General features: G+C 39.0%; 1 protein-coding gene across 1 annotated transcript; it reads left to right on the top strand.

Annotated features, from left to right (window-relative positions):
• The first annotated feature begins 13,911 nt into the window (after positions 1-13,911).
• LOC121979855 lies at positions 13,912-16,339 on the top strand. Its single transcript, XM_042531839.1, has 3 exons — positions 13,912-14,053; positions 14,369-15,257; positions 15,319-16,339. Exons 1-3 carry the CDS (start codon positions 13,912-13,914, stop codon positions 16,337-16,339), a joined length of 2,052 nt encoding a protein of 683 aa, XP_042387773.1.
• Positions 16,340-17,544: the final 1,205 nt, after the last annotated feature.

Genomic DNA, 17,544 nt, shown 5'->3' with positions numbered 1-17,544 from the left:
AGTACTAATCTATCTCACAAAACTCGCAATGCATAAATATAATGCAAAAGTACTGAAACTGGAATATTAAGGCAATCTGCATGTGATCATGGTATACAGAAAATAAACTGGATGCAAGTCATACTCACTAACTAGCAGGATAAAAAGAAATTAATACTATAAGCTTAGAATTTCAGAAACTAACTTTTTATTTATTCTAAGCATGTAACTTGTTCCATTTCTTATATCCTTGTGTTAGAAATTAATCTTTTAATTCTGTCTTTTACTCACTTCTTCTTCCTTTCTTTCTTTCTTAACTTTTCTTTTCTTTTCTTTTCTTAACTTTGGGCTCAGACCTAGTACCATCTCATGCGCGTTCCCTAATAGGTTGGGGTTGCGAGCCACCAATCCTAAAAGAGCAGACCTCGGTCTACCAGGGCCAAGACCTCGGAAATGACCACCTGGATTTGTTTAACGACAAGCTCTTGGATGTCGGGTACTAGCCTCTTATTTTACTTACTTGTTATCTTTCTTATTCTGATATTAAAATGCCTTGGCATTTAATTAAGCTTTTGGTGTGCTTTTAATTCTAAACCACTTCCAAAAGAAAATAGCTTCAGAAATTCTAAAACATGATAGTAGCATGGAAGGGAAACTAATTCCAGCAACCTAAATCATGGTAACTCAACTGAAATACACAGAAATAGCATGACAACAGCATAGGATTTCTACACAGCAAGTTCTAAAGGAACACATAGCATATTGTTCTGCATATTACAGTAACTAGCTTGCATATTCAAAAAGGGAAACTTAGCATGTCGAATTCTAAAGAATGGCTATCATAGAATGTCTCTTGGTGCAGAAATTCCAAAACATGCTAAATCCGAAATCTTATAATCTCAAAGGATGTCTATATGCAAACTCAGCAAAGGATCCATAACACAAAACCAACTTGGAGTTTGTCCTAAAGTTTTGGCACAGCTAAAGACCAAAAACAAGGAAACAAACCCTTGACATAAAAATTCAGCATCCTAATGCTTTAGAGGAGGTTTGGCATAGTCACTGTGGCACAACTCAGGGGTCCGAACAGCCATCTTAAAACCCAAATCCATTCTCCCAATTCGGCACAGCATGGAATACAATCCAGCCCTAGCATGAATCAAGTTCGGCACAAGAGAGCCTTGGTTTAAAAACTCAACAAGAAAACCAAGCGTACGGAGCAACTCCTACCGCAGGTGAGTAGTACTTACTTGCTTTCTTGGACTTACAGTCGGAGAGGAGGACTCTAGGGTTTCGGCTAGCTTCAAATCTCGACGTTCCTTTTGTGTCCGCGTGCTCCCTTCGACGAGAGAAGCTCGGGTCCAAGAGGAGCTCACGGCAGTGTCCTTGTCCGACCGCCGGAGGCGAAGTCCGAGCGGCGGCTGCGATTTCGCCCGAGAGGAGGCCGACGCCGCGGGAGAGGAAGGGATCGGGAGATTAGGTCACGGGAAAAAATTCCCTTCTCCCCTTAACTTATCCCTTTTATAACCTAGGTTTAACTTTGCTCTTTGCTATAACTCATATATATCCGCTTCATACTTATTAACAAACCACGAGTAGCCCAGTTGGTTGGCTGCATTCGGTTAGGTCGGGTTTGGCCGGAGGTCTTGGGTTCGAGTCTCACCTTCCACGGTTTTTGTCAAAACTTCTTTTCTTTTTGTAAACCTACTAAACGACCTCCAAAAATTACGTAAAAATACTCTAAAAATTCCTAAAAATCTCTAGAATATTTTAAAAGTGTTTCCAAATATTTTTATGGACCTTTAGGACTTGAAATGGGAAAAATTGGGTCGTTACAATCCCCCATACCTTATAAAAAGTTCGTCCCCGAACTTAGAATAGCTCTGGATTCTTTTGTCTCATGCTGTCCTCCCGCTCCCAAGTGACTTCCTCGTGCTTCTGGTTCTGCCAGATGACCTTCATCAGTGGTACTTCCTTGTTTCTCAGTCTCTTAACTGCTCTGTCCACTATCTGTGTAGGTCTGCTCTCGTAACTAAGATCCTCTTGGATCTGCACTGACTGAGGCTGAATCACTTGGCTCGGGTCATGGAGACACTTCTTTAGCATAGAGACGTGAAACACATTGTGTATTGCTGACATGTCTTGTGGTAAGTCCAACCTGTAAGCTACTTTTCCAATCCTCTCTATGATCAGGTAAGGTCCTACGTAGCGAGGACTTAATTTGCCCTTCTTTCCAAATCTCATCACTCCCTTCATAGGAGCGACCTTGAGGAAAACCGAATCTCCTACTTGGAATTCCAATGGCCTACGGCGCGTATCAGCATAACTCTTCTGTCTGCTCTGGGCAGTCTCAATTCTCTGTCTGATTTTCTGGATTGCTTGAGTAGTCTCGTCTATCACCTCTGTCTGAATGCCCAACTCTGCTTCCATCTCTTTTCTCTCTCCTGCTTCTTGCCAGCATACGGGTGATCTGCATTTCCTGCCATATAGTGCTTCATAAGGTGTCATCTTAATGGTAGTCTGATAGCTATTGTTGTAAGCGAATTCAGCTAAGCACAAATACTTGCACCAACTTCCTTTGAAATCTAGCGCACAAGCTCTGAGCATGTCTTCTAAAATCTGATTCACTCGCTCTGTCTGTCCATCAGTCTGCGGATGGAAAGCTGTGCTGAACTTGAGTTTGGTGCCTAGTGCATTCTTAACGCACTCCCAAAAGTGTGAGGTGAAGTGCCCATCTCTATCAGAAATGATAGATTTAGGAACTCCATGAAGTCTGACTACCTCTTTAACATATAGCTGGGCCAACTGCTCTATGGAGTGGGACACCTTGATGGCTAGGAAGTGAGCAGACTTGGTCAATCGGTCTACTATTACCCATATCGCATCATATCCATTGGTGGTTCTTGGAAGACCTGTTATGAAGTCCATGGAAATGTCTTCCCATTTCCATTCTGGTATTGGAAGAGGCTGAAGAACTCATCCCGGTCTCTGGTGTTCTGCTTTGACTCTCTGGCACGTCAAGCAGGTACTGACATACTTAGCTACATCTCTTTTAAGTCCTGACCACCAAAACCTCTGTTTCACATCTTGGTACATCTTGGAAGAACCAGGATGCATGGAATATGGTGTACTGTGAGCTTCCTCTAAGATCTTCTTTCTCAGTTCCTCATCATTGGGCACGCAAATGCGACTCCCCTGATAAAGAACTCCGCTATCTGTTACTCTAAACTCTGAGTTGTCTTCTTTCTGTATCCCCTGCTTGATCTTCTGGATGTCCGGATCTTCACTTTGCTTTCTCTGTATCTCCACAAGCAATGTAGACTCTAAGGTCAATGCAGAGAGCTGTCCTTCGATAATTTCAAGTCCAAAATCTGACAACTCCTTCTGCAGTGGCAGGGCTAGTGATGACAAAGACATCAGTGATGCACTAGATTTTCTGCTGAGTGCATCTGCCACTTTGTTAGCTTTACCTGGGTGGTAGAGAATTTCACAGTCGTAATCTTTGACCAACTCCAGCCACCTACGCTGTCTCATGTTTAAGTCCTTCTGAGTGAAGAAGTACTTAAGACTCTGATGATCTGTGAAAATTCTACACTGGACTCCATACAAATAATGTCGCCAGAGTTTAAGTGTAAAAACTACAGCTGTCAGCTCGAGATCATGAGTAGGGTAGTTCTTCTCATAGTCTTTGAGTTGTCTGGAAGCATAAGCTATGACTTTTCCTTCTTGCATGAGTACAGCTCCTAAACCCATCTTGGAAGCATCACTGTAGATGTCGAAACTCTTGTCACTCTGTGGGACAGTCAAGATGGGAGCACTGATCAATCTCTTCTTTAGCTCTTGGAAGCTCTGCTCACATTTATCTGACCATTCGAATCTCTTGTTCTTTCTGGTGAGGGTTGTTAGTGGAGAAGCTATCCTGGAAAAATCCTCCACGAACTTCCTGTAGTACCCTGCTAAACCAAGGAAGCTTCTGATCTCTCTGACGTTCTTGGGTCTACTCCAGTTGTTGACCGCTTCCACTTTGGCTGGATCCACCTGAATGCCTTCCTTAGAAATTATGTGACCTAAAAACGCCACCTGATTTAACCAGAACTCGCACTTGGAGAATTTAGCATAAAGCTGCTTCTGCTGAAGAGTCTGCAGTACTATCCTCAAGTGCGTGTCATGCTCCTCTGGGGTCCTTGAATAGACCAGAATGTCATCGATGAATACAATGACAAATTTGTCAAGATACTCTCTGAACACCCCGTTCATTAAGTCCATGAAGACCGCAGGTGCATTGGTCACTCCAAAAGGCATGACCACAAATTCGTAGTGTCCATATCTGGTCCTGAACGCCGTTCTGGGTATATCTCTTTCTTTCACCTTCAGCTGATGGTACCCAGAGCGCAGGTCTATCTTTGAGAACACCGTCACTCCTCTTAACTGATCAAATAAGTCATCGATCCTGGGAAGGGGGTACTTGTTCTTGATTGTCACTTGATTCAAAGCTCTGTAATCTATGCACATCCGCATTGTTCCATCTTTCTTCTTAACAAACAACACAGGAGCTCCCCAAGGTGAGTGACTAGGGTGAATGAAGCCTTTGTCAAGTAACTCCTGTAGTTGCTCTTGTAACTCCTTCAGCTCTGCTGGAGACATGCGATACGGAGCTTTTGAAATTGGACCGGTTCCAGGAACCAATTCAATCCCAAATTCCACCTCTCTGTTGGGAGGTAGTCCAGGTAACTCTTCTGGAAATACTTTTGGATACTCGCATACTACCCGGACCTCCTCCTGCTTGGGTCCCTTCTGCTCTGCTGCCTTTACTATGTATGCAAGGAAACCTGCACACCCTTTAGCTAACATCTGGTGTGCTGCTAGAGATGAGAGGAGCTTCTGGGTCTTCTTCCTTGGCACTCCTGTGAACTCAAAAGTTGGCTCACCTTCTGGACTAAAAATTACTTTCTTTCTGTGGCAGTCCACTGAGGCACTGTACTTGCTGAGGAAATCCATACCAAAAATGATATCGAAATCCTGCATGGCGAGAACTATCAGATTTACATATAATTCCCTGTCTGCAATTCTAACCAGTACAGCTCGGAGCCACTGATTGGATTCCATGACTTCCCCCGAAGGTAGGGTCGTCAGGAACTTGGAGTTCGTACTCTTTGTAGGCACCTGTAAACTACTGGCAAAAGGTATCGATACAAAAGAATGGGTCGCCCCAGTGTCAAATAGTACAGTAGCTATGTGCTGGAAAATAACTACTCGACCTGTTACGACCGTGGAGGCACTAGCAGCTTCTTCTTTGGTGAGGGAGAATACTCTGGCACCATCAAAGGCTGGAACTGGTGGAGCTTCTAACCTTCCTCGACTGATATAGGGTCCCTCCAATGCTGCTTCCATATGGTGCAACTGTGCAGGCTGGCCTCCATATTGCAATGGATGTGGCTGAGGTACTTTGGATTTGTTAGGACACTCTTTAGCCATGTGTCCCTCCTGACCACAGGAGTAACATCCAGTTTTACCCAAAAGGCAGGCTCCTGGGTGTGTTCTCCCACATTTGGGACATGGAGGGAACTTGGTCTGCTTGTTTGCTGGTCCTCCCTTCTGGCCACCTCCTGTGTTCCACTGCTTCCTTTTACCTTTGCCTTTCCAGTTCTGCTTACTTGACTGTGACTTCTGGCTTCCTGCTGTTTTGTCCTCTGTCTTCACTGGCTGATGTTGTGCTCGCTGTGCTTTGATGTTGTTCATGTAATGTTCAGCAATTAATGCTCAACTGATCAATTCTTCGCCAGTCTGGGGCCGATGAGCTCCACTGCTCACATTCAGTGCTATCTGTGGTCTCAGCATTCTGAGCATCAGCCTGACTCGCTCCTTCTCTGTACTCACTAGCTCTGGACAGAGACGAGCTAGTCTGTTGAACTTCTTGGCTGCTTCTTCCACTGACAAGTCACCTTGTTTGAATTCTATAAACTCCTCGTAGTGCTTGTTGGTAATCTGCAGATGGAAGAACTCTTCATAGAACTCTGACTGGAAATCTGCCCAGGTCATCTGATCAGCTGCTCTCTTGGTCTTTATCCTCTCCCACCACATGCGAGCATCTCCAGACAGACAGAAAGAGGCGCACTTGACCTTCTCGACTTCTGGCCAGTCAAGAAGCTCCATAGTGCTCTCTAGTGTTTTAAACCAAGCCTGGGCATCCCAGGGCTCAGTCGTGCCTGAGAAGCTCTCTGGTTTCAGCTTCAGCCACTGTATAAGATAAGCTTCTGGTCTCTGGTGAGTAGCTGGTGGAGTCTCAGTTACCACTGGGGTCTCTGCAGTGACAACTGGAGGAGGGGGAGGAACTGCTTGCTGGTTTGCCATCAGATTGGCAATCACTTGCTGCTGCTCTGCTACTTGCCTCTGGAGCTGAGCAACCACTTCAGAAAGGTTGGGCTCAGTTGCTCTAGGCACTTCGTTCCCTTGAGCTGGTTCCTCAGTGTGAGTAGCACGGGGACGTCCTCTTCTTGCCATCTATTTATTCAAGGTAAAGGCTTGATATCTTACTTTAACCCTTCTAATCATACTTAAATATGAATAAAGAAAAGGGAAACTAAATCTTTTATCTTACTTAAGCACTCAAACAAATAAGTACTCTATACTGCAGTTAATAATAAGAAAAGCAGAAATAAGAAAGGATTTAAATACTTTCTTACTTGGAGACGGCAAGGATGATGTTGATGTGTGTGTGATGCTGGAGAATGGGAACCTCGCTCTGATACCAACTGTAACGTCCACCCTCCATACTACCACATGCGAGGGCGAACATTACTTATCTACTACTATTAACTTCACTTAACTGGTGTTACTTTCTTACTTGTTAGCGGTACTTAAAACTTATAGAATATAAAATCCGAACATGTAATCATGAAATAGCTGAACATGTGGAACTATGGTTCTTTAAAATATTCTCAATAAACATACATCACGTAAGAACATATAACATGCATTTCTCATCTTGAAGCAGGCTGTATTACCAAAGCAACCTAAGGCAACTGAAGGAATTTGGCAAATGCAATTCATCTCAACACCCATCTATCAAGTTACAGCAGCTGAGCATGTCCTACTATTACTTGCTAACACTTACCACTAACATGTTAATCTTGATTAAAGGAACAAATCAACATAATTGTACTAACATTCTAATTGAACCACAGAAATAAAAAGTAAACTCCAGCAACCAATTAGAAAACACAGCCGCAACTATATAAAGCATTTCTAGAAAGATCTAAACAGGATATTCCAGCAGTACAGAAGAGCACCAATTCTAATAACCCAAAGCCAAACTTTTTAGCACTGTCTAAACAATTCCTTGCCATACGATGAAAACAATTTCAGCAGAATGTACGCTAGCAGTAGCAAATAAACAATTCCAGAAATTCTAGACATCTTTTCCACAATACCGTGCAAACAATTCAAGCAAGCAAATCCAGCATTCCAAAATAGTGCATGAAATTTCTAAACCTCACTAGCAGATTTAAGAAATCTATCTATCTAACTTTCCTTAACCACTTAAAGGAAGGATTTAAATAACTTCTTAGCAAACTTTTGATCTCCCCATAGTCCAGCCATCACACACCTTCATCAACACCAACTTGTCGCCTTCCTTTCATATTCTAGCTTTTCCTTTATCTGCAGTAGGAGGAAAAAAAAGAAAAGTATCTATAAGCGAAAACGCTTAGTAAGTACTAATCTATCTCACAAAACTCGCAATGCATAAATATAATGCAAAAGTACTGAAACTGGAATATTAAGGCAATCTGCATGTGATCATGGTATACAGAAAATAAACTGGATGCAAGTCATACTCACTAACTAGAAGGATAAAAAGAAATTAATACTATAAGCTTAGAATTTCAGAAACTAACTTTTTATTTATTCTAAGCATGTAACTTGTTCCATTTCTTATATCCTTGTGTTAGAAATTAATCTTTTAATTCTGTCTTTTACTCACTTCTTCTTCCTTTCTTTCTTTCTTAACTTTTCTTTTCTTTTCTTTTCTTAACTTTGGGCCCAGGCCTAGTACCATCTCATGCGCGTTCCCTAATAGGTTGGGGTTGCGAGCCACCAATCCTAAAAGAGCAGACCTCTGTCTACCAGGGCCAAGACCTCGGAAATGGCCACCTGGATTTGTTTAACGACAAGCTCTTGGATGTCGGGTACTAGCCTCTTGTTTTACTGACTTGTTATCTTTCTTATTCTGATATTAAAATGCCTTGGCATTTAATTAAGCTTTTGGTGTGCTTTTAATCCTAAACCACTTCCAAAAGAAAATAGCTTCAGAAATTATAAAACATGATAGTAGCATGGAAGGGAAACTAATTCCAGCAACCTAAATCATGGTAACTCAACTGAAATACACAGAAATAGCATGACAACAGCATAGGATTTCTACACAGCAAGTTCTAAAGGAACACATAGCATATTGTTCTGCATATTACAGTAACTAGCTTGCATATTCAAAAAGGGAAACTTAGCATGTCGAATTCTAAAGAATGGCTATCATAGAATGTCTCTTGGTGCAGAAATTCCAAAACATGCTAAATCCGAAATCTTATAATCTCAAAGGATGTCTATATGCAAACTCAGCAAAGGATCCATAACACAAAACCAACTTGGAGTTTGTCCTAAAGTTTTGGCACAGCTAAAGACCAAAAACAAGGAAACAAACCCTTGACATAAAAATTCAGCATCCTAATGCTTTAGAGGAGGTTTGGCAGAGTCACTGTGGCACAACTCAGGGGTCCGAACAGCCATCTTAAAACCCAAATCCATTCTCCCAATTCGGCACAGCATGGAATACAATCCAGCCCTAGCATGAATCAAGTTCGGCACAAGAGAGCCCTGGTTTAAAAACTCAACAAGAAAACCAAGCGTACGGAGCAACTCCTACCGCAGGTGAGTAGTACTTACTTGCTTTCTTGGACTTACAGTCGGAGAGGAGGACTCTAGGGTTTCGGCTAGCTTCAAATCTCGACGTTCCTTTTGTGTCCGCGTGCTCCCTTCGACGAGAGAAGCTCGGGTCCAAGAGGAGCTCACGGCAGTGTCCTTGTCCGACCGCCGGAGGCGAAGTCCGAGCGGCGACTGCGATTTCGCCCGAGAGGAGGCCGACGCCGCGGGAGAGGAAGGGATCGGGAGATTAGGTCACGGGAAAAAATTCCCTTCTCCCCTTAACTTATCCCTTTTATAACCTAGGTTTAACTTTGCTCTTTGCTATGACTCATATATATCCGCTTCATACTTATTAACAAACCACGAGTAGCCCAGTTGGTTGGCTGCATTCGATTAGGTCGGGTTCGGCCGGAGGTCTTGGGTTCGAGTCTCACCTTCCACGGTTTTTGTCAAAACTTCTTTTCTTTTTGTAAACCTACTAAACGACCTCCAAAAATTACGTAAAAATACTCTAAAAATTTCTAAAAATCTCTAGAATATTTTAAAAGCGTTTCCAAATATTTTTATAGACCTTTAGGACTTGAAATGGGAAAAATTGGGTCGTTACAGTAACCACGAGCCCATAAGGCAAGTAAACACATAGAGTGCAAGTACCACCCAATACGAGATATCGTATAACGAGGAGAAGTTGTTGTCGCCTATATTACATTAGATGATAACCTGGGCGATCCTTTCACTAAGACCCTTAAGGCAAAAGCTTTTGATGGGCATGTTGAGGGGTTGGGAATCAGATGTATGGCAGGGTATATGACAACATAGTCTTTTAGTATAAGTTGGAGATTATTAGAGTGTATACTAAAAGTCTAGCTTTTTGTAAATATTTATTTTGAAATAAAGAATCACATTGGTCAAATGTCTACATTTATATGCTAAGTGTAGTTGTTCAATTAATTTATATTGTAGATAACATGGTGTGTGGTGTCACACACAGAAGATCATGTTATCAGTTCCTTATAAATTATAAACAGTAGCTCACGACTAAGATGGATAGGAACAATCCATTGAAATAGTAGTAGTGTAATTTGGTATTAGTTTATCTTGACTATAAAATTACAATAGTACACTCTGAGTGTATTGAGCATGACCATTTAAGGTAAGTTCTTTTTATACTGACTGCATAAAAGAACAAGACCTTTGTTATTATGGAAGTGTGTACTCTTAATCATGATATAATAATAAGCACATATACTCAATATTCATTTCTTTAATTTATCAAAAGGTGTGATTTAGTTTGATAAATTAATAGGCCCGATAAGTTGGGAAATGGTATTATTTATATGGTGTGTTGTTGATTATAGAATGAAACTGTGTCCTAATAATCTAGGTTGATAATGCCCCCAAGAGGAGCTCATGAGGATTGTCATATAAACCCTGCAGGTGGACTTAGTCCAACATGACGATAAGGTTGAGTGGTACTACTCTTGGAACTAGATATTAATTAAGTGAGTTGTCAGTAACTCATTTAATTAGTGACATTCTATATCTTAAACACAGGGAGATTAACACACTCATGATAAGAAGGAGCCCATATAGTAATATGGGATTGGTGCAGTAGTTCAATAATAACTCTTTAGTGGTATGAGTTATTATTGATGAACTCGAGTTGGGTGTTCGGGGCGAACACGGGAAGCTCGAGTTCATCGGGAGACCAAAACCAATTACTCCTCTCGGTCCCTGTCGTAGCCTCTTAATTATAAAGTGTTATACCCACCCATACCCACTTTTTTACCCACCTTAAGGTGGCCGGCCAAGCTTAGCTTGGAGCCCAAGCTAGGGCTAGCCAAACCAAGGTTAGATGGGTCAAGTAGGTGGTCGGCCCTAGCTTGAACCCAAGCTTAGGTGGCCGGTCACAATTAAATTAAAAGGGATTTTAATTTTTAAAATCTTTCCTTATGTGGAAACTATGGTTTTAAAAGAGAGTTTAAAATTTAAATCTTTTCTTTTATAGCTTTCTACAAAATATTAAGAGAAAGGTTTGATATCTTTCCTTATTTATAGTTAAAAGGAAGATTTTAATTTTTGATAAAACTTTCCTTTTTTGTAACCATCCTCATGGTTTTAAAAGAGAGTTTTAAAATTCAAATCTTTCCTTTTATAGCTTTCTATAAAAGATTAAGAGAAAGGTTTGATATCTTTCCTTATTTGTAGTTAAAAGAAAGATTTTAATTTTTGATAAAACTTTTCTTTTTTGTAACCATCATCATGATTTAAAAGAGAGTTTTAAAATTAAATCTTTCCTTTTATAGTTTCTACAAAAGATTAAGAGAAAGGTTTGATATCTTTCCTTATTTGTAGATTGAAAGAAAGATTTTAATTTTGAAGAAAACTTTCCTTATTGTAATCATCCACATGCTTTAATAGGAAGATTTTAATTTATAAAAGTTTCCTTTTATAATCAACCATGAAGGGAAATTTTAAAGAGAAATTTTTATTTTAAAAATTTTTGAAAACAAATTGGGAAGTTTTAATTTTGTGTTTAAAACTTTTCTTGTTTGGAGGAATTGAGGTAGTCGGCCACATTAATAAAGAAAATGAAATTTTAATTAAATTTTCCTTTCAATGGCAAAGAAATTAAGGAAGTTTTAATTAAAACTTTCCTTATTTGCCAAGACCAAGGAATATAAAAGAGAAAGTAGAGGTGTCTCACCTCACAACAATAATACATCCTCTAGTATTCCTCTCTTCCTTGGTTGGTGGTCGACCCTCTCTTCTTTCTCTTCCCCTATTCTTCTTCTTAAGTGGTCGGCGACATCATCTTCTTGGCGAGATCTTGGTGGTCGGATTTTGCTTGGAGAAGAAGGAGAGATAGGAGGCTTTGTTTCTTAGCATCCCTTGGAGCTTGGTTGGTGGCCGAAAGTTCTTCATCTCTTGAAGATTAGTGGTGTTCGAAACTTGCTTGGAGAAAAAGGAAGCTTGGGTGGATTCTCGTCTCAGTAAATCGTCGTTCACACGACGTCCGAGATAAGAAGAATAATACGATAGAAGATCGTGAAGTCTATAAGCTACAAAAGGTATAACTAGTTATTATTTTCTGCATCATAACTAGTTCATCTTTTTGTTTAGATCTTGAAATACCAAACACAAGATGCTAACGTTTCTAGGTTTCGGATTTATGATTCGAGTTTGTGTTTCTTTTATTTTTTCGATCTTGTGATTCAATTGTTCTTATTGGTAAACTTAAGGTTACTATAAGGAGATTAAATATTGAATTTCGTTGAAAGACGTTGTCTAGAAAGTGGTGGATGCTCCTATAACCAAGAAGGTCTAATGCTCACCATGTTTAACCTGGAAGCCAATCTCTGAAATAAATATTTAATCAAATTTGTAGCATAGGTGGATTTGGATTAAGAATGTTAAGCATCGTTTGCGGTCCAAGTTTATACCTCCAAGAACAGATAAATTGAATTTGGAATAAATAATGTTAAGTTCTGTTTGCGATTCCTAATTTAATTTCTAAAGAACACAATATGTTATTAGGAAAGGTTCAGGACTCGTACAAAATTTTTGTACAAGGAAATCGGTATGATATTTCGAGTAGCAACCAGCAATGTTCACCTTCAAGTACAAGTTCCTAAAAGAAGTCGCGCATAATATCAACACAATATGAATTCTAATATCCCACGCGTTGCACAGTGCACAGGATATCAATGTGTTTTTATTATTTTTTTATTTTAAAAATCAATATTTTCTGAAATATAAATCATAAATATATTACTATACCCGGTAAACACATTATTATATCCTATAAACATCCAAATTTTTTTTGTTTTTAATTTTTCTTTTAACTAAATACTATAACCCAATTGGGAAGTCTGAACCGTAGAGGTAAAATCGTAAAAAAAAATTAATTTGAACACTATAATCTAATTGGGAAGCCTAAACCTAGGGGTATCAAGTTAAAAAACTATAATAAAAATATTTTTTAAAAAAATAAAAAATTAAGATCTTACGGTATGGTGTGTTTTTTTGTTTTTTTTTTATTTTTAAAAGCCAACATTTCCTCCCATATAAATTCTAAATATATTACTATATCCCGTAAATGCATTATTATATCCCGTAAACGTCTAATTTTTTTATTTTTTATTTTTCTTTTAACTGAACACTATAACTCAATTGGGAAGTTTGAACCCTAGAGATAAAATCTTAAATTTTTTTAACTTGAATATTATAATCTTATTGGGAAGGTTCATCATAGGGATAGGAATATATATTGAGAGTTAAAAATAATTATATTAGAAAAAAAAAACAAAGAAGAAAAGTTGATACGCTGCGCGACAGATATATCTTGGCCAACCTATTACCTCTATCACCTCGCTTCATAATAATAAAACGATGGTATTCCGAAATAATTGTTGGAATCCCTGCTCGGCTAAGACTCACGTTGACAGCAGACTTGCCTCGAGATAGGCTACTTTTGATCTAGAGTCAAGTACCTATTTATTCTTAGTAGTTGTTGGTGCCATTCCGAGAGAGAGAAAATTATGATTTTGGTCCCGTAACTTGCGTTTTTTCAATTTTCATCCTGTTAAGAGTTAATTTATACTTTTAGTCCCGTAACTTGTAATATTTTTCAATTTTAATCCTTTTTCTAAAATTAAAATTTTTAACCGGTAATTGCTTAGTTGGCGGTCATTAGTTTCTTACGTGGAAAAAAATATACTAGAAAAATAAAACGACGCTTCTCCCTATTCTTAAAAAAAACGCCGAACCTAAACTTAACATTGATCCTCCTCCTGCGCCGATCTCCATTCTCCCTTCTCCCTTTGCCTCCTCTTAGTCGCCCTTCCACCGCCCCGCCCACCCCTGACTCCCAGACGTTGTTCCCCCACAGGCTCCAGCACCGATCGTGCTCTCCTTCCCTACTTCTACCTTCCGATCGTGCTCTCCTTCCCTACTTCTGCCTTTTCCCTTCTCCTCCTAATGAAAGGCCCTTTTCTTCCACTGGCCCCGCCGATGTCCCGACCTTCCGGCACCTCCCCACCGACGCTCGTAGGCTCCACTCCAAAGCCAGCTCTGGTTGCTGCGGGGTCGGCTTCCGTGCAACCTAGCAGTGGTGTTCACAACAGGATCGACGTCTTCTCCCTTTCCCTCGACGGTATCTCCTCTCCTTTTCTGCCTGTGATAATTTTCATTACTTATTTTATGGATGATTTTCCATCCACCAAGTAAAATGAAGGTAAAATTTGAGTAATTAGGCTTCAAACACCACCCACTTCTACAAACCTAGTAGTTATGTCAAGAAGAATTGCTAACTTGCTTGATTAGTTGGAAACCTCTATTTACATATGGATCAGGGCTTTTGGCAAAAAATAAATATATGAGCAGAACAATTATTTTACTATGTCTAATCTGATGGAAGCTTGAGCTTAGTGTAATTTTTTTTCTCTTCTGTGTATTTTTATTTATTTAGAATGGTGTAGTATGCTAACTTTCTTTCCATATGCACCTAATGAAGATCGAATGCATGGGGACTTGAGTGAAGAAAGTGACCATGCAGTGGAAGAGAATGTTAGTTTAGAGAATGAAAATGGAAGTGTTGAAAGCACAAATGATGATGATAATGATCAGTACAATGATAATGTGAATTTTAACAGTGAGTGGTGCAGGGAAAATAATTGTTTGGAAGGTGCCCTAAACATATATATGGCCAAGGATTCAGCTGAGGAGAATTTAATTGACAGTGAGGATGAATATAGGAAAAGTGAAGATGGATCGAATATAGAAAATGATGCAAAGGAGCTATTTCCTTATTTTAATTGTGTACAACAATATGATCCCAATTTTGAGTTGGGAATGATGTTTAGCAACAAGAAGGAATTAAGAGATGCAATACACTCACATGCTATTAAAAATAGAAGAAGTGTTAACATTACCAAAAATGACAAGATCAGAGTATATGCTAAGTGTGCAGATGAGGAGTGTAAGTGGAAGCTTCATGCTTTGAAGCTTAGTGGAGAATACACTTTTCAAATCAGGAAGTATGTGCCTGAACACACATGTGTGATGAATTTGTATGTGAAAAATCTGAAATCTACTTGGTTGTCTAAAAAGTATATGAGCAAGATCAGATCAGACCCGAAAAGAAATGTGAAAGGCTTTAGAACTGATATTATGGAAGATGTTAGATGCAGCGTTTCAAAGTCTCAAATTTATAGGGCAAAAGCAAAAGCAACTCAATTAATTGAAGGACAAGCTTATGAGCAATATGCACTGATTTGGGATTTCGCAAATGAGGTGAAGAGATCGAACCCTGGGAGCACTATTGTGATTGGCACTAATGATGTAACTGACGAAAATAGGTTTGACAGGCTTTATATGTGTTTGTATGGATTGAAAGTTGGATTTTTTTTTAGGATGTAGGCATTTTATTGGGGTCGATGGGTGTCATTTGAAGGGGCCACATGGAGGGGTGTTACTATCAGCGGTCGGAATTGATCCAAACAATAGTAACTTCCCAATTGCTATTGCCATTGTGAATAATGAGTCATGTGAGACATGGGGGTGGTTTTTGAGTTTGTTGAAATTAGATTTGAATATTGAAAAGGATTATGAATGGGCATTCATGTCTGACAAGCAAAAAGGATTGATCCAAGCATTCAATGAAGTATTCCCAAGGGCTAACCACAGGTTTTGTCTTAGGCACTTGCATGGGAATTTTAAAACGGCTGGGTTTAGAGGTGAAGCATTTAAAAATGCATTGTGGAAATGTGGCACAGCTACAACAGTGAATGAATTCAGGAAAAAAATGGCAGAAATGAGGGATATCGATTCAAGCGTTGCTGATTGGTTCAATGACAAGCCCCCAATGCATTGGAGTAGATCACATTTCACAACCAACTCTATATGTGACTTTTTATTGAATAATTGTTGTGAATCTTTTAATAGCAGTATTTTGGATGCAAGGGAGAAGGTTATATTGTCAATGCTTGAATGGCTTGTTGAATACTTCATGATGAGAATGCAAGTTAACAGGGATAGGGTCGAAGAAAAGTGGGAAGGATTGTTTTGTCCTCGAATAAGAAAACTAATCGAGAAGAATTTGACAAAGACCGGGGATTGCATACCAATTAAAGCAGATAACTTTCATTACCAAGTTTCATGCTATGATGGCAGTAAGTATAGTGTAGACCTAAAAGAGTGGACATGTGGTTGTAGGAAATGGGATTTGAGTGGAATTCCATGCAACCATGCTTTATCTGCTATTTTAGCTCAACGATTGGATTATTTCGATTACGTGCATAAATGCTATAGTTTAGCCACATACAAACAAGTCTATTCTCCTATAGTTATGCCACTAAATGGTAGGAGTGAATGGCAACCAACAGGAGTTATTCCAGTACTTCCACCAAACTTTGGGAGACTTGTGGGAAGGCCCAAATGAGCAAGAAGAATGGAAAGAGACAAAGCTGAAACAATAAAGACAAAACAAAAAAGCAAAATAAAGACAGTAAAAAATGATCACGAAATGAGGAGGCAGCAAAGAACAGTGACATGTAGCATTTGTGGTGTTAAGGGTCACAATAAAAAAGGTTGTACTCGAACTGAACTAGGAATGCCAGCGGAATCCGAACAAATTGAACAGTCACAAGAACACCCTTTAAGTCAGTTGACTGAAGAGCTCATAAGTCAACCACCATCAAAGTTACAGGTATGTGTTTCTATAGTAATTTTTCTATGATAATTTTTCTATAGTAATTTTCCTTACTAATGTTGTTTCAGGTAAGGAGGAATGCGAGGTTTGATGTCAATACCGTTGGAGAAAATGTTTTAAAAAAAATCAAATATCTATCATGGCAATAGTAGTGTAAGTTAATGTTTTTATTTTGTGTTTAGTAGTGTATTTTTCTATAGAAATATTTTATCTAAAAAATTCACTTGTCACAGGGGAAAGACAGCAATATATCTCAACAAACTACACCAATGCCCCTATTGAGGTCTACAGCTCCCTTATCCATGTATGAGCAGTTTAAACAATGTCAAATTCCCTCAAATATGGCCAATGTAAGGGCACCTACATCATTTTTTGGAAGAGCCTACATACAAAGTGTTGAACCATGCAAGTCAATTATGCAAGTAGGAGGGCAGGAATTCATGATAATGTCTGGCATAAATACTTTGGTATCTGAAAAGGAATGTGGATTGGGAGCTAAAAAGAATAAAAGAAAGGATCCTCATAAGTGAAGAAGAATGAAGTGTGAACTTTTTGGTTGTTTTTTGACAAAATTTTGTTTAGTACATGAATTATGAAACATTGTTTCAGTTAGAGTTATTTTGTTTAGTACATGAATTATGAAACATTGTTTCAGTTATAATTATTTTGTTTAGTATATGAATTATGGTTTCTCTCTTGTATTCTTCAATGATATGATATGATTTGTGTGTTTCTGTTTGTTTCATCCCTTCTCTATCTATGTGATTTTTGTGTATATGTTTTTTTCATCCCTTTTTATTTGCTATTTGTTCATTATGTTAGGTGGAAATAACTATATTGTCTTTATCTGCTATGTGTGAAATAACTATATTGCCTTTTATCTGCTGTAATTGTAGCGATAACTATTCAGTTATGGTTATTTGTGAAGAACTATA

Source organism: Zingiber officinale, chromosome 5A (assembly GCF_018446385.1).
Source record: "Zingiber officinale cultivar Zhangliang chromosome 5A, Zo_v1.1, whole genome shotgun sequence".
NCBI lineage: Eukaryota > Viridiplantae > Streptophyta > Magnoliopsida > Zingiberales > Zingiberaceae > Zingiber > Zingiber officinale.
This window is presented reverse-complemented; position numbering and strand designations above follow the sequence as displayed.

Coding starts and splice junctions, on each gene's coding strand:
- LOC121979855 (XM_042531839.1), top strand. CDS start 13,912: ATGTCCCGACCTTCCGGCACCTCCCCACCGACGCTCGTAGGCTCCACT. Junction 14,054..14,368: donor CTTCTCCCTTTCCCTCGACG/GTATCTCCTCTC, acceptor TTATTTATTTAG/AATGGTGTAGTATGCTAACT. Junction 15,258..15,318: donor GATGTAACTGACGAAAATAG/GTTTGACAGGCT, acceptor TTTAGGATGTAG/GCATTTTATTGGGGTCGATG.